General features: G+C 42.6%; 2 protein-coding genes across 6 annotated transcripts in view; one reads left to right on the forward strand and one right to left on the reverse strand.

Moving 5' to 3' along the window:
• Window positions 1–84: 84 nt before the first annotated feature.
• FAM161B (FAM161 centrosomal protein B) lies at window positions 85–12,499 on the forward strand. Of its 2 annotated transcripts, XR_012919700.1 has the most exons (10): window positions 85–270; window positions 2,551–2,870; window positions 3,611–4,161; window positions 5,769–6,115; window positions 6,650–6,777; window positions 8,656–8,820; window positions 9,052–9,151; window positions 10,776–10,918; window positions 11,538–12,282; window positions 12,345–12,499. XR_012919700.1 is itself a non-coding variant. In XM_012741633.3 (9 exons), exons 1-9 carry the CDS (start codon window positions 217–219, stop codon window positions 11,674–11,676), a joined length of 1,947 nt encoding a protein of 648 aa, XP_012597087.2. In that variant the 5' UTR covers window positions 85–216; the 3' UTR covers window positions 11,677–12,357. The 2 variants fall into 2 exon arrangements, 1 of the variants encoding a protein (XP_012597087.2); XM_012741633.3 differs by having other exon boundaries at window positions 11,538–12,357.
• A 10-nt stretch (window positions 12,500–12,509) lies between these two features.
• ZNF410 (zinc finger protein 410) overlaps window positions 12,510–22,017 on the reverse strand; it is a 30,478-nt gene continuing 20,970 nt past the window's right edge. For 3 of the 4 annotated variants that reach the window (XM_076003870.1, XM_012741646.3, XM_012741654.3), the window contains exons 9-12: window positions 19,631–19,756; window positions 18,717–18,857; window positions 17,046–17,173; window positions 12,510–13,289 (exon numbers count right to left, since the gene is read on the reverse strand). In XM_076003870.1, the coding sequence (XP_075859985.1) occupies window positions 13,251–13,289; window positions 17,046–17,173; window positions 18,717–18,857; window positions 19,631–19,756 (434 nt within the window). In that variant the 3' untranslated portion in view covers window positions 12,510–13,250. The remainder of the gene's footprint in view (window positions 13,290–17,045; window positions 17,174–18,716; window positions 18,858–19,630; window positions 19,757–22,017) is intronic. The other variant, XM_012741679.3, reaches the window with a different exon arrangement.

The following is a 22,017-nucleotide window of genomic DNA, read 5'->3' on the forward strand; positions in this document are numbered from 1 at the left end:
TGTGCCACTTCCGCCGCGTCCTCAGAACCGGAAATAAAACGCACGAACGGTCTAAGCCAATCAGAAAACGACCATTGCCTCGTTGGGCGGATGTTTGGAGGCTGCCCTGGAAGCCAATCCGACACCCAAGCTAGAAAGGGGCGGCACTAGACACCGCGTAGAAATCGCCGCTACCGCCGCTGTCAGCGCCGCTTCTGCCTCTGCCAGGTTCAGAAGATGACTGTAGGGAGGCCTGTGGGAGCCTTGGGTGGCGCGGAGGGGAGCCGCCAGGTGAGGAAAGAGAAGGGAGGAAGCAGAACTGCGCTCCCGAAAGGAATCCCTGAGAGAGGAAACTGTTTGACGTTGCCTTGGAGACAGTAGGGATGTGTCTCGGAAGGGCGTGGGATGTGGGGTTACAATTAGCCTCTAGGGATTGGGAGGTGGCCACTTACTTGGGGTCCTGAACCACTTGAGCTTCATACCAGGCTCTTCATAGGACCATACAGTGGCACTCCGCTTTCTCTTATAGTACAATTGTCCCATTTTGTAGAAAACTGAGGCATAGAGAGATTAAGAAATTTGCCCCAAAATCCATAGAGACAGAAAGTAGATTGGTGGTTGCTTAGGGCTGGTGGGGTGAGGTCTGGGAGGGTTAGGAGAAATAGGGAGTGACTACTGAAGAGTATGGTTTCTTTGGAGGGCACTGAAAGTTCTAAAATTGATGATAGTTGCAAAACTCTGTGAATATACTGAAAACCATGGCATTGTATACTTAAATGACTGAATTGTATGGTGTGGAATTTATATCTCAATAAAGTTGTTTTTTAAAAAATAAAAGAAAGAAAATTGCCCAAAATACATGCTTTTCAGCACAGTCAGGGCCAGAACACATACATAGCTTTGACTCAGAATCTAGTGTTCTTCTCATGATTAGGACCTTGGACAACCCAGTAAAACCATCTCCAAGTGTCGACTAGAGGACCAAAGTGGCCTACCCTTAACTGGTTTCCCTTCTGCAACAGCTCATCCCTTGTGGTCCCATTCTGGCCCCGTGCCTGTGTCTCTAAGGACAACTCATATCACTGCCCTCCAGCCACACTGGCCCTCTTTCTGCTTCTACAAGATTCACGTTTGACCTGCCCAGGATGCTGCCTTGAGACCTTTGCATTTGCTGTTCCTTGAACCCAGAACACTCTTAGCCCACATTTTACCAAGGCTGATTCCTTCTCATCAGTCAAGTGTCAATCCAGAATTCCTCCACATGAAAATATAAAAATCAGCACAGGATTAAGAAAAGTATAACTCAGACTATAATACACAGATAAGGCTAACAGCAAGATCAGCAGAAAAGAATATTTCTCTCAAGGCCACACCATAGCTGCAAACTTACTAACACTCCTACACAATAATGCTTAGTTATTACTTACCCTGCATGCTTTGTTTTTTTCATCTTTTGGATAAAAACTGCTAAAATCATCCATTTATAATACTAAATTGTCCCCACTTCATGACAGTACTCATCCAGAGTTGATCCCTGCTTCCCCTAACTCTCCACAGAATCAATCAGGACAAGCCAACCCTAGAAAAATCACCCTCCCTACACTAAGTTCCCTATGTTTTTTCATGAATTGTAGCAAATTAATAAACCTAACTCTGATTATAGGTACATTCCTGGCGACCTTTATCTGATGGGTTTTATCAACATAGAACCTTTCCATTGGCACTCTATAACCTCACAGTTTATGGTTTTCCGTGAATTTATTATCAATTTATATTGTCTGTCTCCTCTCACTGGAATGTAGCCTTCATGAGAGTAGGGACCTAGTTTATCTTGTTCTCAGCCAAATGCCCCATGCACCCAAGAAATATTTTTTGGATGAATCAATGGAGTATTTAAAAAGCTAGCCTACCTAGTAGGCCAGGTGCAGTGGCTCACACCTGTAATCCCAGCACTTTGGGAGGCCAAGGTAGGAGGATTGCTTGAGGCTAAGAGTTCGAGACCAGCCTGGGCAACATACCAAAACCTTATCTCTGCAATAAATTAAAAAAAATAAAAAGCTAGCTGGGTGTTGCACTTTCTAGGACATTGTTCTTTCAGCTAGACCACACTGTCTCTCCTGTTAATCATCGATTCCTAGTGAGAGAGTGGAAATTAGCTAGAATATGAGGAAAGTACAGGTGTAGTCAGAGGACCAGGAAAAGAAAGATGGGAAACAAGTAGGTAAAAGCCAAGGAAAGCATGGCATGGAGTGTGGCCAAGGTTATGGGGCAGGATTCCTGGAGTGCAGGGGGCAGAATGCATGGTGCGGATCAGGTGCTTTATAAATGCTTTACCACACTGCACGGAGTAGGGAGCCAACTGTAGCTCTTTGCTTCCCTTTCTTGCCCTTCAACCAAGCACATCCCATATACAAAGTCCTAAAATTTCTTTAGAGTAAAGAACACACCTTAATTTTTAAAAATTCTTCTCTAGTCCCTTGTATAGAGACTTATTCAAAGTGAAGTTAATAGTTATGTTTTGAATATCTTTGAGACTATTTTTGACCCACAGTCTATTTCTATTCCATTTAGATATTTCCTCCGAAGTCCTCCTCAGACACAGAGGCAGAAGAGGAGCTGTCTGGGGAAGGGCTGGTTCTGCCCAGGGCTGGAAAACTTGATGAGTTCCTCAGTCCAGAAGAGGAGACAGAGTCTACTTCTGACTCAACTGGGAGCTTTTATGAGACCCTACAGGTACTAAAGCAGAAAGGCAGACAGTATCTGTTGGAGTCTTTCTTTCAGTCTGACCCAGACAGTGATGAGAACCTCTCTGAAGATGAGGAGGACCTGGAGAAGTTTTTCCAAGACAAGGGCAGGGGGAAGCCACAGGTCCAGTGTCCTCAGTCTCTGAGGTAAGGCACAGCAGTTCCACATCTACCTCACTCCACATCTCCCAGAAAGTCATGTCATGTCTTCGTCTTCTTGGGCTTCATTTTTTTCCTCTGTAAAGCAAAGACCATTTCTGCAAATTGCCATTTACCCACACTCCAGCTCAAAATCAGCTTTTGGCTCTAAAGTGTTCTGACTCCTACAGAGCAATCCTAAATCACTTCAGGTAACACTTAGTCCAATGAAGCATTGGAATTGATTAAAGGGAAGCCTTTCCCAAACTTGCTTCCCCCAAGAATGACAAGGTACATTTACTTTGGCCAAGTCTGTTGTATGCATATATACTTTATCTCATTTAATATTTACTTTCTCCTCCAATAACCCTGTAAGTAGATATTATTTTTACTATTCTCCATATGAAGAAATTGAGGTTGCAACAGAACCTTGCTCAAACTTTGAAGCATGCTTTGAACCTGGGTCTATCTGACTCTAAAGCTGTGCTCTGCCCTGCTGGACTGTTCTCTCTCTCATATGAAAATATTAGAGTGCAAAGTGGCCATCCTGGGACCAAATCTGAGAAGAGACTTACCATCAGGGCTTACCACAGGAATGCCTGTGGGCAGGTTAGGGACATGGAGGCCTGTGGAGCCATGATGTTAGGCTGAAAAGCCAGCTGTGGCCTGCCAGGAAGGAAGGAGGATCAGGGAGGAACTAGGCCTCCTGACTGCCCTGCCCTCTACACACGGATCTGCTTCTCCCCCAGGTGTGGCTCTACAAGGCGCTGCAGCTCCCTGAGCAACCTTCCCTCTGACATTCCCAGGGCTCAGACCCAGCCACCATCAGGCTCTGGGCCTCCCTCCCAGCGCAGAAGTGTCAGTTCCTGGGCATCATCCATCACCGTCCCTCAGCCGTTCCGCATGACGCTGCGAGAGGCCCGGAAGAAAGCCCAGTGGCTGGGCTCACCTGCCTCCTTTGAGCATGAGAGGCAGCAGGCCCAGAAGCAGGGCCAGGAGGAGGCTGAGTGCCATCGGCAGTTCCGGGCACAACCTGTGCCTGCGCATGTCTACCTGCCTCTGTATCAGGAGATCATGGAGCGCAGTGAGTCCCGAAGGCGGGCAGGGATCCAGAAGAGGAAGGAACTGCTCCTTTCTTCCTTGAAGCCCTTCAGCTTCCTAGAGAAGGAAGAGCAGCGAAAGGAAGCTGCTCAACAGAGAGACTTGGCTACCACAGTTAAGGCCAAGGCCCCTAAGCAGAAGGCCACCAGAAGGATCCCCAAGTCCATTTTGGAGCCAGCCCTTGGGGACAAACTTCAGGGTAAAGATATCCTTGCCAACTTGCTGCCTCCTGCCCGTGGGTGCCAGTAGGCAGTGTACAGATCTAGTCAGGCCATGGGTCAGCCTGGCTTACAGATGTGCTGTTTGGGTGGACTTACTGGATGGAGTCCGTGCACTCAGTGCAGGCCATGGGGAGGCTTAGGTCCATCTGTACAATGAGGACCCTGTAAGGAGCAAGGAGTGAGGTCCCACACTGTCTCCCCAGGCTCATCCTTTTTTTTTTTTATTTTTTTTTATTTTTTATTTTTTAAAATGCTATCATTAAGGATATAGGCTCATCCTTTTGACCTCTCTCATCAGTACATGTGAAGGCCTGTACAGGTGCAGGAGCAGAGAACCAGTGACACCCTCAAGGACTAGCCTAGGTCAGTGCCATCACTAGCCAGTTGCCCCTGAGGAAAGCTCCTCACCCCCTCCCTCATCCTGGTGAGGTGGTGTCAATCACTAAAATTACTTAGGGGATGATTATTTACACATTTCAAAAAGTATAGTTCCAAATAAGGGACTCAGGGTTTATTCCCTCTGCAGTAGCATGTGCCCTGTAGCAGGCACTGTTCTATGGTGAATAAACAGACCTGGAGTTTATTGACATGTGAGGAAGACAGACAGTAGACAAATACAAATGGGATGAGTAATTTACAAGGATTAAAGGGGGAAGCCCAGGAGCATATACCAATGGGACCTAACTCACTGGTTAGGTGTGGTGAGAGGGGTGGGAGCACTTAAGGAAGGTCCCCTGGGGCTGATCTAGGTGGACAAAGAGGGAGGAATGGAGCAGGCTGAGGTGTGGCGCGGAGGTGAGAGAAGCTGAGCACATGCCAGGATGGGAAGGCAGAGGGTGGAGAGGAGAGGGTGAGTGGGAAGGGAGAGGCAGGCACGGGCTAGACCTGAGGGCCTTGCAGGCCATGTGAGGGAGTCTGCACTTCATCCTGATGGTGCTGGGAAGCCACTGCAGGGGGTTAAGCAGTGTGGGTCATGATGAGACATGCAGCTCAGATGATCCCTCTGATTGCTGTGTAGATAATTAAACAGCAAGACTAGAGGGATGTTGAGCCAATAGAGTAAGCTGTTTCAACAGTTCAGTTGAGAAATTATGAAACTGGTCTCAGGGATAAGGAAAAGAGGATGGACAGGAGAGAGGTTAGAGGAGGAGATGGCAGAACTTGTGACTGATGAGCAGAGAGAGGGAGGCATCAAGACTGATTTGGGCAGTTGGGTGGATAGTGGTGCCTTTCAGTGAGATGGAGAAACACTGGAGAGGAGCAGGTGACTGGTCCACTTGCGCCTGCGTCATCTCTGAAGAAGGAGCCATAGAGAGTGCTAAGTATAAACAGCTGCTCTGCAGCCTGACTGGCATAGGCAGTGGTGTCCTGATAAACAATATAATGTTTATCATTTTCTGTGGCATAAATAATCCTGTCATGGCCAATTGCAAGCTTCCCATGTGATGTCAACAGACTCACAAAATTCCTAAAAAGTTAACAGTTGGCTCCAGCACACTACTGCTAGTGCTTAAAAGAAGGAAAGTTCTCCAAACCTTTTAGTAGTATAAGACTTGGTCCCTTCTCACTCTCTTTTTCCTCACAGAAGCTGAGCTCTTCAGGAAAATTCGCATTCAGATGAGGGCTCTGGACATGCTCCAGATGGCCTCCTCCCCTATTGCCTCCTCTAGAAGCCAGGCTGGCCGACAGCCCCGCACAGCCACCCGAACCCAGGAGGAAAAGCTTGGGTTTCTGCACACTGACTTTGGATTCCAGCCTCAGGTGAATCCTGTGGTCCCTGACTATGAGGGCCTTTACAAAGCCTTCCAGAGAAGAGCTGCCAAAAGAAGGGAAACCAGAGAGGCAACTCGCAACAAGCCCTTCTCACTGAGGACTGCCAACCTGCGTCATACTCGGCGGCCCTGTGATGCTGCCACCACTGGAGGGAGCAGGGTGAGAGCCCAGGCAGTTGTGGGAGAGTCAGGGCCGGAGGCCTGAAATACAGGGTGGGTCCAGGTCTCAATGGAAAGAAAGTACTTCTTATAACATTTTTCTATCTTTTTTTTTTTTTCTTAAACACAAGCGCAGTTGTAAGCAGATCCACATTCCTTTAAACTCAAGACGATGGGAAGACTTCCTTTCCTTCCCTCTCTGTAGAGGAATTTTGCAGAAATAAGTCCAAGTAGGTCTGAAAGGCAGGGATTTGGGATCAATTGCTTATGTCCCTAATTCTAAGGAACTCTTCTCATTTTATTAAGAACTTTAGGATTTCTATCTTTTAGTAACTTGCTCTGGTTATTGATCTTTTTTTTTTTCCAAAAAGCCATTTTATCAAAAACTGATCTTGAGATCTTATTATCCTTGCCTGTTCCCAGGGGAAAAAAATGAAGATTCTCATTTTCAGTCCTTCACTGAAATTGAATCCTCACCAAGATAGAAACTAATCACACATGCTGTCCTACTAACACCAGCCTTTGTTTCTTCTAGGATTCCCCACAGCCACCAGTTACACCCCTGCCAAGGAGTCGTTCTCTGAGTGGCCTTGCTTCCCTCTCTGCCAACACCCTCCCCGTGCACATCACAGATGCCACCAGGAAGAGGGAATCTGCAGTCAGGTGAGTGGTCAGACTACGCAAGACTCATAATGCTCTGATTTTGGCTGAAGTGCTGAAAACCACCCTGCTGCTGGAGCTCCTCTCCAGTGATCAGTGACACTTCAAGGGGTCAGAGGGAATTCTCTTATCAGGACAGGAATGCATGTGGCTCTTCCCACCTGGTACTGAGAACAACTAGCCATCATTCAGCAAATATTCATGGGGTACTTACTCTGTGTCAGGCATCATGTTAAGGCTGCAGGTGCCTTAGGGAACCTACAATTTAATATCTGTCTGAAATACAGAAAAGCAAAAATACAATGATCATATTTTGTGAGTAGTACAATGATGAGGCAGGACAGGGGACTGTGTGGGTGCTGGGCAGCTTGGGGCAGAAGTCACTTGTCTCTTGGAATAGATGTCTAAGGTGAAACCTGAAGAATGAGGAGTTGGCCAGACAAGTCCTGGAGAGACAGTTCCAGATAGAGAGAGCAACATGGGTAAAAACCCATAGGTCAAAGAGGAAAGTAGCCATGAGAAACAAGAATTCATAGAAGCATGATAGGTGGTTGAACCTGCCACAAAAAAGATGAGACATCCATTGTACAAATTTGAGATTCTATGAGATTCATCTTGGTGAAATACCAGAGTCAGCTGGGAAGCAGGAGCCTGCTTGTTTTTAACTCTTCAACTGACCTGACTCTGTCATGATACTATTCTCACTGAGCCAGTCCCCCAGCAAGAGTTCCTCCACTAGGCCTCTGAGCTGATATAAGCAGGGGAGGGTCATGGTGTGGTAAGCAGCTTAGCCCGGGAAAGGATAACTTCTCAGTGCTTTCCCATAGGGCTCATGGGGGAGTATCTGGAACCTACGTGCCTCCCTAAGACTCACAACAGGGATTGTAGAAATGTATTTAGGATCCAAGGGATACACCTTTCTTCTTCAAAGTTCATAGGTAGACCTACTAAATCAAGGCTAAATGCATCAGCATCCTGAGAGCCCAGTAAGATAGGCCTCATGAACAAGAGGATGGCCCACTTCTAGAGGATATCCACATCTGCTTTCCAGCAGGGGGTTTGATGTATTAGCAGATCAAACTTTTCCAGTCTATTTGAATGTAAACATCCAAATGCAAGAGCACTGATTGTTTTTCCTTTTGGTAGAACTCTCCATAGTACCTTGTAGAGTGATAATAGTTTGATAAACTAAGTGCTGCAGGTTGACCCCAAATTGTCTGCATTGAAGGGGGGCCATTTCCAGTTCTCTTTGGAAGTGCAGATTTATATTCCCAAGGGAACATGAACTCAGACACCCTCCAGCCCACTGTTTATACCACAGTGGTCCAGGGCAGAGGCTTGGGAGTCAGAGATCCTGGTTCTAATCCTGGCTTTTTCACTGGCAAGCTGGGTAGCTTTGAGATAGTGCCTTACCTTCTCTGAGCCCCAACTCCTCCCCTGTAAAAAGGGGACTTACAGTCTTTACCTCTTAAGGCAGCTATGAGGATTACATGAAATATAATGGTACTTGGTTCATGATAGGTAGCTCAGCAAATGGAAGCTATTACAATAGTATTACTTTGTTTCCAGATAAGTAAGAAGTCTAGCAAAGACCTATAGAGTGTTTGGCTGTTTAAGTTAAGGATATTTTAAGTCACATTTTTCCAGTTCAATAAATGAACTTCTCCTGGGGTAGGAAATCATCGTGTCCATAATGCTGGAAAGGCTTCATCCACTAGTGCATTTAATCCCAGAATCTTATTTTCTGAAAATGGCAGCTGTGGTAAATAACCTGCCCCATTCATTGAAAACACCAATGCCCTTTCCAGAGTGGTTACTAAGATTGCTTTTAAATATACCCAAGCTGATCATCTACACTCTTTTTTCGCCTCCTCCCTTTAGAAGTTCACTTGAACAAAAGGACAAGGCAGATGAGAGTATTCAGTGGTTGGAGATGCACAAAAAGAAGTGTCAAGCAATGTTTAAATCTGTGACCTTACGTGCAAAAGCCATGGATCCCCATAGAAGCCTGGAGGAGGTGTTCAAAGCAAAGCTGAAAGAGAACAGGTCAGTGTCCTTTGTATGAAAGGGGTGCTTGCCCTGGGATCCAACAGATCATAGGCCTTGAAAATGGAAAAATGGATTTATTAGTGTAGGCTCTGTAATCACAGGGCATCAAGGATTCTGCCAGGAGTTAGGAATTTGTAATGTACATGGAAGTTACACTGCTTAACTGGAATGAAGGGGATTTGGGATTGGAAAAGGCATAATTTTCTCTAGAAATCTTGTTAATTTCAGGAACAATGACCGTAAAAGAGCAAAAGAGTATAAGAAAGAATTGGAGGAAATGAAAAAGAGAATACAAACAAGGCCTTATCTCTTCGAACAAGTTAGCAAGGTAAAACTAAACCATCATTATTCATTTTCTTTCTGCCTTAGATGAAAGGGCTCTTAGAAATTATGAAACAATTTTAATACATGGGTACTAAACATTTCCTTGAGAGGCCCAGAAATTCTAAATTGGGCCCATTTTATTACTACCATCTTTTCCCAGAATAAGTAGTGCAATGGTGAATGTAGCTTGAGTTGATTTCATCTAAGACTGGATTCCAAAGGCATGTATAAAAGGATATTTCACGTCCTAGAGTTTTTACTATAGTTTTGCCTCTAGATCAGAGTTGGGGAGTTAGATCCCAGAGACACAGTGATCATTTAACTGTTTCTGCTGTCTGGAGCCTGTTCACAGTGCTGGGAAGGCACCTTCCTCTGGCAGTGCTGCTGTCCTTGGTGTCCCCAGCCTCTAAGGAGGTGGCATATTTATAGGTCTCCAAGTGTTGGGATGCTCATAAGCACCTCACAAGGCTAATTCTTGATAGGTTAAGTGGCTTTCAGGCTGAAAGATTATAATTTTAAAATATTCTCTGGACTTTTAGGGAAGTTGTACTCAGTTGAAATCTCCATAGGGAAGCTCTGGAGCTACTTAACAGCCCAGACAGACCACCATCCCAGGCAGTTTCAGGCTTCTTCAGGCTCTGTAGATCCCTTTTCTCTCCAGTGTTTCAGACAAAAGCCTGGGTTCCCTAGAGACCTTGTTCCAATTGCTCCATCTTACAGCTAGTGCGTTTATCTGGGTATTTGCTGGATCCACACTCCCCACCCCATAAATCTCTCTCTCTCTCTCTCACACACACACACACTCCCTTACAAAAGGTCTTGTATTTACTTAGAAACCTGCATTGTTCAAAAATCTCTCATGCTGACCTTTCTTCTTTATGTTAATTTGTTTCAAATAAGTTCAGTCTTCAGATCTCAACAGATGTTTCACCACTCTAGAAAAACAAAGTATTCTGATTTTGCTCTTGAATATTAAAATTTCCCCTGGGTAGACTGCTATGGTATCATCACAGCTCACTGCAACCTCAAACTCCTGGAGTCAACTGATCCTTCTGCCTCAGCCTCCTGAGTAGCTGGGACTACAGACATGTGCCACCACACCCAGCTAATTTTTCTGTTTTTTTAGAGACAGATCTTGTTCTTGCTCAGGCTGGTCTTGAACTCCTGATCTCAAGCAATCCTGCCTCAGCCTCTCAGAGTGCTAGGATTATAGGTGTGAGCCACTGCACCCAGCCTTGGTTGCTTTTAAATCTTAAGACATTTTTAATCTATCTTTTTTTCATATGGGCCTCAATTATCTCCCCAAAATCTAAGACCTTAATTTGCAAAAGTGTGGCAACCTAAATCAACAGCTGCCATCTCCTAGTTATGTTAGAAATATAGAATTGCAGGCCCCATCAGAGACCTACCAAATGAAAATCTGCATTTTAATACTAACAGTATCCTCAGGTGTCTCATATGCACATTAAGGCCTGAAAACAAGACTTAATTTTCATGCAAATCTGTGCCCAGCAATAAGAGGGGTGGTGGTGGTAGGGGCAGTATTGTAAGGATTCTGATTAAGCAAGTAACAGAATTGTCGGATAGGTTCACAAGATGGCTACAGCAGATTAATTTCCATTCCACAGGATCTTGCCAGGAAAGCAGCAGAACAACGGTATCTGGACACTCTGAAACAGGCTGGATTGGAAGAAGACTTTGTGAGGAACAAGGGTCAAGACACCTGGGCTGTACAAGGGAAGGAAGGGACCAAAGTCAAGGATTCTCCCAGGTAATCTGAGATGCTGCTGTCATTCTGCAGCTCTTTAAATTGTCATTCCAGTAATACCACTGGGAGGAACCTTTAGAATAGCCACTCATATTTTGAGATCACATCCTATATTTATATAGTAACGAATCCAGGGATCTCCAAGTAACACATTTGATTTGAGAATGGTGCAGTTGTGAATAAAATCTAACCATTGTATATTAAGTTTGATTTCTTCAATTTGAAATAGATTATTTCCAATTCTAGTTCCAATGCTATGAGTCAAAAGTATTTCCACTTTATTTGAGAAAAATCATGTATTAATATATTTCTGACTTCTTATAAAATGATATAACTGTTTTTCTAGCATTCCTTAAAGGTAACTCATTAGCATTACCTACTCCATAACCCATTTTGATACAACTCAAAGGGAGAAAAGCATAGGGACTGTGCATTATTTTCAATTTTGTTTCGTTTCTTAATCTTCACGGTCCTTCCCCTAATTTCTGTATCAGTTCCCCTCTGGAAATTTCCCTTTACAGCCAATATAAAATAATGAGAATGCTGAGACCATTCTTAAATACATTACCCAATGCCTTAATTTAAAATTTTCTATTTCATAATGCTTTAATTTATTCTGCAGCATCCATGAAACTACAAAACTCAGCATCAGGGATCCACCGCAGGATTTAGAAGACTCTCTAGAACAGCCTACAAGACCCAAGAAAGTACTGGAGGAGCTGTATTATGAATCACTGAACAATCTCAAATCACTTGCTTAATAAGTACACTTAAAATCACTGCTTTTGAACAATATTTAGCAGCTAACAGGTTTGAGTCAAAGTAGGCAAAACTTGGTTTTGAGGCACGGCTACTGTTAGAGAATGGGGAAGAGTAGCAAATAACAGGAAATCAAAGTGGGGAAGATCAAGTAAAGGGATCATAGCCCAGAGTTAAGGGTTCTTGCATTGTGCCTCACACTCAGAATATAGGTACAGAAAAAAGAGCACAAGCCCAGCGGCCTATACGGGATAGTCAGGAAACATAAATGAGTCAAATGGGGTAGGGCGTAGACAGTAGGAGATGGTAGAGAGTAGAGAGGATAAACCTTCCTGGAATAAAGACTCAGAGTTATCAGATCAACCACATTTTCATCAAGCCTGAAATCTGCATGTTGGCAACTAATCTAAAAATTATTTAGAAATATTGTGTAGGCAAAAGAAAACACATCTATGTATCAGATTTGGCCCATAGAAGATGACAAATTTGCATCCTCTAGTAGAAGAGTTTCTTATTCTCAGAACTATTGGTATTTTTAGTCTTTTCTGGTGGTGGCAGAGTGATACTCCAGTAACTACCACCTCAGTTTGCTAGTTAGAAATGACTAGGTTTGTCAAACTTTTTAAATGGGGTAAATAAAGAAAAAAAAAAAAAAAAAAGAAATGACTAGGTTTGCTAGTGTTCATGTCATGATTCCTGAGACTCCTCAGTTCAGTTTTACCTCCTGCATGGACTCCAAAGGATTAAAGCAGTACATTATCTTACAGGGAAAGAACTGGATTATTCTCTTAATCTCCGAAGAAAATAAATTTTGTCCAAAACAGAGCCAAAGAACTGACTGGGCTGTTTTTTTATTTAAAGGGAAGCTGAAGCTCTGAATTGTGTGGTTTTTAACTTTAAAAAAACAAAAACAAACCCCCTTAACATGCTACTGTATGTTCCATTAACAAAGAAAGCAAAGTGACCAAGTGGAAGTGTACAGGACAAGATAGTACCTCAGCCTGGGCCAAGGGGGGATTCAAGTAATTTATTTTTTGCAGCCCAGTGGCAGAGAGTCTCTTACACAGGTTGCTAAAGGGAGAATGTCATAACAGAATTGACATCACTCCCTTCTTCAAAGCAACAAGGCATCTTGAAAGCTCAACTTCCAGGTGAAGTTTTGTGGTTGGTGGCAGGACTTAATTCATCCATGTGAAAAGATAGCCAAGTCTGGGATGAAAACTCTTCAAAGGAAAACCTCCTCTCAGCAGTCATAATGAGAAATTTCAGCCAACACATTAATCAAATTCACTTTGGAAGAAGTCTATCTCAAAATTTTGCAGTGGGAAGAGAGGTAGGTACAGTTACCCAGCCCCCAGTCACTGCTTCATTCCTTGTCTGGATCAGATGGTAGTTAGAAGAAAAGCTCTCTTACATCAATCTTCTATGCCAGGGAAGATGAACAGAGGCAAAAGTGAAGTCTTGTTCTTCACAGATTCATTTTGGTTGTGGCAGATCATGAGCTACAGCATCCTATTCCCACTATACGCACTCTGAGATCAGATAGAACTGCTCTTCCAGGAGTCAGCACCCACGCTCATGTCCGTCTTTCAGTTAAATCTCCTTGGTTTAGTAACTGTAAAAGTTGAAAGCAAATCTAGAATAGGTTACAGTTGAATTATAAGAAAAATAATTCATACTGAGTAAAAGGATTAAGAATGAAGGATGAGGAATGCACTGCAGAGATGAATCAAGGATATCTACTTCCAAAACAAAAAACATGCAGACTGAAAGATCTTATTCACATAACTAGCCGTGGACAGCACTTTAGCCACTTCATGAGGCTGGCATGTTAACTATGGCAATCAAATATCCTGAGTCTATAAACCAAACTATTGTTTCTGCAGTCACCTACTCACCAGAGATGGAGGAATCTGTACCTTACAGGGAAATTAGAAAGGATAGACCCAAAACCTTGTAAGTCAGTGTCAGCCAAAGCACAGACTGAAGGCTCAAGTAATAGAAGAAAACAGGAAAAGGAGCTGTTCCATTTATAAGTACTATAGGAGAGTTGGAACCCTTTCATAAAAGATCCAGGGGTTTCTTGAGCTTAAAAGAATACCTTTCCTGTGATAAAGGGAGATAAGCCTGACTCATGTACAGTGGCAGCTAACACTGACATTATACTCTATACTCAAGGCTTCTGTTCAAAGGAGGTTCAGTACAATAATTAATGACACTGGTTTCCATTTTATTATAAAGAGAAAATAAAGCTGGGCATGGTGGCTCACACCTGTAATCCCAGCACTGTGGAAGGCTGAGGAAGAATCACTTGAAACTAGGAGTTTAATTAAATAAAGACCAGTCTGGGCAACATGGAGAGAACTCATCTTTACTAAAAAGTAAAAAAATTAGCCAGACATGGTGGTGTGTGCCTACAGTCTCAGCTACTCGAGAGACTGAGCCAGGAGGATCACTTGAGCTCAGGAGTTCAAGGTTATAGTGAGCTATGATGACAGCACTGCACTCCAGCTGGGCAACATAGCAAGACCCTGTCTCTTTTTTTTTCTTTTTTTGAGATAGAGTCTCACTTTGTTGCCCAGGCTAGAGTGAGTGCCATGGCATCAGCCTAGCTCACAGCAACCTCAATCTCCTGGGCTCAAGCAATCCTCCTGCCTCAGCCTCCCGAATAGCTGCAACTACAGGCATGTGCCACCATGCTCGGCTAATTTTTTGTATATATATTTTTAGTTGGTCAATTAATTTCTTTCTGTTTTTAGTAGAGAAGGGGTCTGGCTCAGGCTGGTTTCAAACTCCTGACCTTGAGCAATCCACCTGCCTCAGCCTCCCAGAGTAGAACCCTGTCTCTTAAAAAAAATAAATAAATAAATAAAAAGGAAAGGGAGGAGGAAGGGAGGAAAGGAAGGAAAAGAAGAAAGAGAACGAAATTGAGATGAGAACAATTCAGTAAAATTCAGAATAAAAACTGAGCTTACAAATTAAAAAAAAAAAAAAATTGGGGGGGAGGGGGGGAAATGGGCATTTATTGAAACCTTAAAATCTGTACCCCCATAATATGCCAAAATAAAAAAAAATTTAAAAAAAAAAAAAACAAAACAAAAACTGAGCTTACTGAAATCTAATCAGAAAAAAAAATATTTTTTTGAGACAGAGTCTCACTCTGTTGCCCGGGGCTAGAATGCCATGGCATCAGCCTAGCTCACAGCAACCTCAAACTCCTAGGCTCAAGCAATCCTTCTGCCTCAGCCTCCCAAGTAGCTGGGACTACAGGCACACGCCACCATGCTCAGCTAATTTTTTCTATATGTTTTTAGTTGTCCAATTAATTTCTTTCTACTTCTAGTAGAGACGGGGTCTCACTCTTGCTCAGGCTGGTTTGGAACTCCTCACCTTGAGCGATCCACCTACCTCAGCCTCCCAGAGTGCTAGGATTACAGGCGTGAGCCACCACAGCCAGCCCAGAAAAATTTCTGAGCTTGAGCTGTATTTACTTGGTGATCTTAAGTTGGATGAAAGTAATTTATATAGAACTTAATGATATGGAATTTAAAGAAATTTAAATAGAATCTCAAAAAAAATTCAGAAACTTAAACCACAGATTTCATTTGATGCTGTGTGGTAGGAATGTAAGAATGGTGTGTTTTTAATGTAGGCCAAGATCTAGGTGTTTGCACTCAAACTTAGCAATGGTGTTTTATGAGAAATGTTACAGAATTTGTAATTTGTTTTCTGCTTTGTTTTATTTGGAAAACATTGTAAGATGTAGTCAAAGCTAGCTGGGAATCACTTATACTGGTTTTTGAGTTCAAGAATGTGAACTCAGTGTGAACATGGAACCCCATTTGGGATGACCTTTAGTAGGTATGAGAGTTCAAAAGCCTTTGGGTCCCAGTTAGGCCTGTGCAATGAATCCTCTGCCTAACTCAAGAGACCTGGGACAATACTGAGAGAAAATAGAAACTGTCTAATCTGAACCATTTGAATGACAGGTGTCTTGTAGTTTTTGATAAAGTTATTTTTTGGAGATAGAGTCTCTCTCTTGTAGCCCCAGCTAGAGTGCCCTGGCATCAGCCAAGCTCACAGCAACCTCAAACTCCTGGGCTCAAGCAATCCTCCTGCCTCAGCCTCCTGAGTAGCTGGGACTACAGGCATGCGCCACCATGCCTGGCTAATTTTTTCTATATATTTTTAGTTGGCCAGTTAATTTCTTTCTATTTTTAGTAGAGACGGGGTCTCGCTCTTGCTCAGGCTGGTCCTGAACTCCTGAGCTCAAATGATCTGCCCACCTCGGCCTCCCAGAGTGCTAAGATTACAGGCGTGAGCCACCACGCCCGGCCCACAAAAAACTTTAAATAAGCAAGGCTTAGACAATGGGTCATAACAATGAATACAAAGAAAGGTCCTCACAGAAGCATTAACATGCATGTCCAGAACACTCTTGAGTACCCCCAGAATGTTACAGAATAATTGGGAATATTCAATGTAGGACATAGAGTCATTTGAATGATCTAACAGCCTAATGTGATATAAAGGTTATAATGAAAGGTAAGAAGGAAAGATGAGAGAGCACTATAAAAAAATAATGTAAAACTAAAGGGAAGTTACTTAGGTTTTGGCAAAAGCTTATGCATATGAAATGTGTTCGTGATGAAGTCATCCACTCCATGACACAGTGACACAAGACCAATAAGATATCCTAAGATTTTAGAAGCCTGACTGGTTTTAATTCTGTTTTCTGGGTCAAAGCCAAGACCACACAGTTGGAAGTGCTTATAATCAACCTAAAACCCCTCCTTTATGTAGATGATAGTTTTCATATAAGCAGCAAGTGAACATATTCTTATAATCGCCCAGTTGATTCAGCCTAGTATAACCCAGACATATAACCCTAGCAGAATGAACAATAATTATTTTTAATGGTTTTGTTACTACTTTTTCCTGCTCAGGGACTTTTTTCCAGGATGTAATTTTCCTTATAAAATCACCATCTTCATGTTATAAGGCATGTCCTTACCTCTCAACCTTCTGTACATGGGGAAGGCAGTAAGTACACCACAAGGGCTTTAGCACACCCATTGCTCCCAGACCCCAGTTCTTTCCAAACCCACTGGGAACAGATATCAATGAGTAATGTGTATAAAGGAACTTTAAAGCTAAGAGTCCCAGCTATGACAGACCAATCTCTCAATTTGTAAGACCCCAGCACACTCAAATTCCTTTCAAGCTGAACTCCTTTTTAGCGTAAAGGAAGATACTCTAGTCAAAGTTTCCAGGAAATGGAAATTGGAGAATTTTTCAGATCCTCTAGATTTCTAATTATTACCCACATCAGTTGCCACAGAAACAAAGTAAAGGCCAGAAACAGTTTTACCTCTTGTGGATTTACTGCAGTTAAGACAGACACTTCATATGACTGCCTCCCTGACTGCATGGTCACCAAGTGATGTGTCACATCAGGCACTGAAGACAGGGGACGTGGGGAACCTTCAGCAAGCACCTCTGTGAAATAACAGAAAGATGTTTCAATGAAAAGTGAATCCACAGATATACCTAACCTGGATCATCAAGCCTCTCATTATGAACTCTAAAAACTATTCCTGAAAAACTGAATCCCACATTCCTCTATTTCTTCCAAGTTAATTCCTGCCTGATAATCATTATCAGTGAATTTGGAAAGTATTGTAAAAGAAAAATGGGATAAAAAGTCAAGAAATCTTAATATGGGAGTTGACCATTTTGGGATATACTAATCAAGAATAATATGGCTTTAGTACTGCTATCTAGATTACAACTGTGTACGAAACAGGGTATAAAATGCTTAGGCAGGCAGATCAGGGAACCAAAGCCAGCCCTGAAAGCAATCATCAACGATACTAATAGCACAATATTGCGGGTCAATAGTTTAAGTTAAACCTGGCTTCCCAAGTTCCTACTCAGGGTCCCTTCCTCCCTTGGGACTTTCTTCTTCAAGGCTGGCAAACTAGTTCCATGCAATTTCTGTGCCTTATGCTTTGGTTATCCACTAATATCAGTCATGAAACAGAGGAGGCTTACTGTGGTAGCAAATGCTGGGCCTTGTAGGCTCCAAACAGAAGTTACATAAACATAGTCACTTATACCCAATATTGACTGAGTAGGATATGAGTAACTAAAACATAGGATCTCATACATATTAAATGTTCATCAGTGGGATCACCATGAATATCTTCTTGAAATAGTTTATAGATATACTATTTAGCCCTCAAAAAAAAAATGTTTCATCTATGGACTTTCTAGCTAATATGGCTCTCTAGATAGTATCATATAATTTAATGTTTACCTATATACTATCTTCTATTTATTTAATGTTGATTCCCACAAATATGTAAGTTTTCACTTCTCAACTGGATTTTAAGGTCCCTATCTTCTACTTTTCTCTTTCCCATGGTGCCACCAGCACACAGTAGGCACTGAATAAATGCATGCTGACCTCACCTGTTAAGTTTGTCAGAGAAGAGGGCCTGGCCTGTGTAACTTGGGTGAAATTTCTATACCAGAGAGGACCAAGTGTTTCCTAGAGAGCCCTTTCTTTTCTCCAGAAGATAGGCTTTTGAAGGTATGGAGAAATTGCTTTATATTTCCTCTGTAAAACCTGGTTATTTTCTGTTTAAATGTTTTAAAAGTTAAGTTCTTCCATAACTGCAACAGGAAAGATAGAAATAGTCGGGCTAGGATGCTAGGATTATAAATAATTTTCTCTTTATTCTTTTGTTACATCATCTTCAATGAATTTTTTTTTTTAAGAGACAAGGTCTCACTATGTTGCCCAGGCTGGACTTGGGCTCGAGCAATCCTCCCACCTCAATCTCCCAAGAAAAAAAGTTTTTTTTCTTCCAGATTAACTTATCAACCCCAGAGAATAAGAACACAAATGCTACTCAATCATACCACAGCTACTCACAAGAAATGAGATTAATTAAAACCTCCATTTTGGAGACATCCCATTTCTTAGCCCCTAGTTGCAGCCCATTTTCCCCAAATAAAGGAGAGTTGGAAGTCTTACCATCATCAACTCCCAGGATAGAATTGGTATTTGGTAGGTTCAAGGACTCTCCACCAAGGCTGGGCTGGGAATTCATAGACACCAGGTTTTTACTGGGTACTGAAGCCTCTTCAAGCAAACTACTGCCCATTAGTGGCTCAGCTGCACAGAGAAGAGGATGTGAAAGACATACAGCAGTCAAGGCTGTGCCTAGTCCTCATTTTCCTTCAAAGGGAAGTTGGCCTTCTCTTTCAGAACTAGAAGTTAACCTATACATTAGATGCCACCACCTATCTCATCTACTTTTGGGAAATGAGAAAAAAACATCTACAAGGGAAGGATTGAACTTGAGGGATGATGATCCTTGCTTATGTTTAGCATCTGAAAAAATAGCATATGAAATGGGACAAATGGATTTTTAGAAAGGAGTATTTGGAATAAAATAATTAAGGAAAGGCATGGAAAAGTAATAAGAACAAAAAAGAGTTATCAAATTTAAGGTAGGGCAAAAAGGTAGCCATGACTGCTTAGTAAAAACATACCTAAACTCTATGTCATACAAAAATCTTTTATCACTCCGCTACTCAAATGCTGGTTCATGGATCAGCACTAGTTACCATCGAACTCACTAGGGGAACTTTTTAAAACTATAGATTCTGGGATCTTACAAATTATCTCATTTATCAGGTTGCTTTGTTTTATGGGGGGGTCGTGGGGGAAGGGAAGACAAGCAACAAGAAAGTATGTTTTAAAAGTTTGCAGATCATTCTACAGTACAGCTATGTTTGGAAACCACCAGCCCATCAAATGAGACCTTTGGGTAGAGGTCTCTCTACCCAAAACAGAATCAGAAAATTTCCAGATAACAAGCAGTCTAGTGACTTGGCCCTTTGAACCTAGAGGATACAGCCCTCCATTATGCCTACCCTCCTCACCAGTTTGCTCCTGCTCTTGACTCCCAGCTGCTCCCAGCTGCAAATGATGCTTTCTCATGTGCACATTCCTGCTCCCACTCTGAGAGAAAGTCTTCCCACAGACTTGGCACTGATGGGGCTTCTCTCCTAAAACACGGACCAAAGTTAAGTCAGGGGAACCAGAAAGACAGGGTACATTCTGACGGCAAGAAAATGGACATTAAGACCTAGATAGAGAAGCCCAGAGAATGTTAAACTAAACATAAGAAGCTGCTGCTTCTCCCATTCCCCACTTTTCCCAGCCTTTCAACCTTCTGTACATGGGGAAGGCAGTAAGTACACCACAAGGGCTTTAGCACACTCATTGCTCCCAGGCCCCAGTTCTTTCCAAACCCACTGTACTGCTGCTTCCTTTATAAAACCACCTCTTTGGTATGAGACCATGGCAGCCACATACACAATCTAAAATAGGAGGCTTTTAGATCATAGTCTTCCATGAACCTCTAAGACATGCACTGTCCTCAAGAATTCCAATCCTAGGTTCATAATATCCCCTTGTCACATTCCCTGGCACCACTCTAAGGGTCTTCAACATTCTCAATTGGCAGTTCTTCTAACACAATGATCTGCTGTCCTCTACGTCAGGCATAATGGCTCCTGCCTGTAATCCCACCACTTTGGGAAACCAATGCAAGAGGATCACTTGAGGCCGGGGGTTCGAGACAACCCTGGGTAACATAGTGAGACCCTGTCTCTACAAAAAAATTAAAAATTAGCCAGGCATGGTAGCACACACCTACAGACTTAGCAACTCAGAGGCTGAGGTGGGAGGATAACCTGAGCCCAGGAGTTCAAGGTTACAGTGAGCTATGATCGCACCACTGCACTCTAGCCTGGGCAACAGAGAGAGATCCTGTCTATAATAAAACAAACAAACAAGCCCACAATCAATGAATAATCCACCTTAAGAAACTAATAAAATACCCACCTCAAGAAAGTAGAAATACAAACAAATTAAACTAAAGCAAAGAAGAAAGAAAAGAAATAATAAAATTTAAAATGGAAATCAATAAAATGAAAAACAGAAAAGCAATGGAGAGACTGGGCGTGGTGGCTCATGCCTATAATCCTAATCCTAACACTTTGGGAAGTTGAAGCAGGTGGATCAGAAGAGCTGAGAAGCAGGTAGACCAGAAGAGCTGAGACCCTATCTCTACTAATAATAGAAAAATTAGCCAGGCATCCTGGTACACACCTGTAGTCCTAGCTACTTGAGAGGCTGAGGCAGGAACCCAGGAATGTGAGGTTATAGTGAGCTATCTATCTATTTATTTATTTTATTTATTTTTTCCTCAGCATGAATTTCCAAGTCAAGTTACAGTGAGCTATGATGACGCCACTGCATTCTAGCTGGTCTCTGTCTCAAAATGAAAGAAAGAAAGAAAAGCAATAGAGAAAGTCAATGAAATCAAAAGCTGATTCTTTTGTTGTTGTTTGGGTTTTTCACTTTTTTTTGGAGACAGGGTCTTTCTCTGTTCAGGCTAGAGTGTTGCAGCATCATCATAGCTCATTGCAACCTAAAACTTCTGAGCTCAAGTGATCCTCCTGCCTCAGCCTCCAGAGTAGCTGGGACTACAGGTGTATACCAACACAACCAGCTAATTTTTTATTGTGTATAGAGATGGGTCTTGCTATACTGCTCAGGCTGGTCTTGGACTGCTGGCCTCAAGCGACCCTCCCACCTCGGCCTCCCAAAGTACACGGATTACAGGTGTGAGCACTGCACTCAGCCAAAAGCTGATTCTTTCAAAAGATCAAAAAATGAATAAACCTTTAGTTAGTATAAACTAAAGAAAAATAAAGATATAGACATCAAGAATGAAAGATGAGACACCACTACAGTCCCTAAGGAAATTAAAATTATTTTAAAGAAATATTATAAACATGGCCGGGCATGGGCTCACGCCTGTAATCCTAGCACTCTGGGAGGCCGAGGCGGGTGGATTGCTCAAGGTCAAGAGTTCAAAACCAGCCTGAGCAAGAGCAAGACCCCGTCACTACTATAAATAGAAAGAAATTAATTGGCCAACTAATTAATTAGCTGGGCATGGTGGTGCATGCCTGTAGTCCCAGCTACTCGGGAGGCTGAGGCAGTAGAATTGCTTGAGCCCAGGAGTTTGAGGTTGCTGTGAGCTAGGCTGACGCCACGGCACTCACTCTAGCCTGGGCAACAAAGCGAGACGAAAAGAAAGAAAGAAAGAAAGGAAAGAAAGGAAAGAAAGGAAAGAAAGGAAAGAAAGAAGGAAAGAAAGGAAAGAAAGGAAAGAAAGGAAAGAAAGGAAAGAAAGGAAGAAAGGAAGAAAGGAAGAAAGGAAGAAAGAAAGAAAGAAAGTAAGAAAGAAAGAAAG

The sequence above is a fragment of the Microcebus murinus genome, chromosome 6 (assembly GCF_040939455.1).
Source record: "Microcebus murinus isolate Inina chromosome 6, M.murinus_Inina_mat1.0, whole genome shotgun sequence".
NCBI classification, from domain to species: Eukaryota; Metazoa; Chordata; class Mammalia; order Primates; family Cheirogaleidae; genus Microcebus; species Microcebus murinus.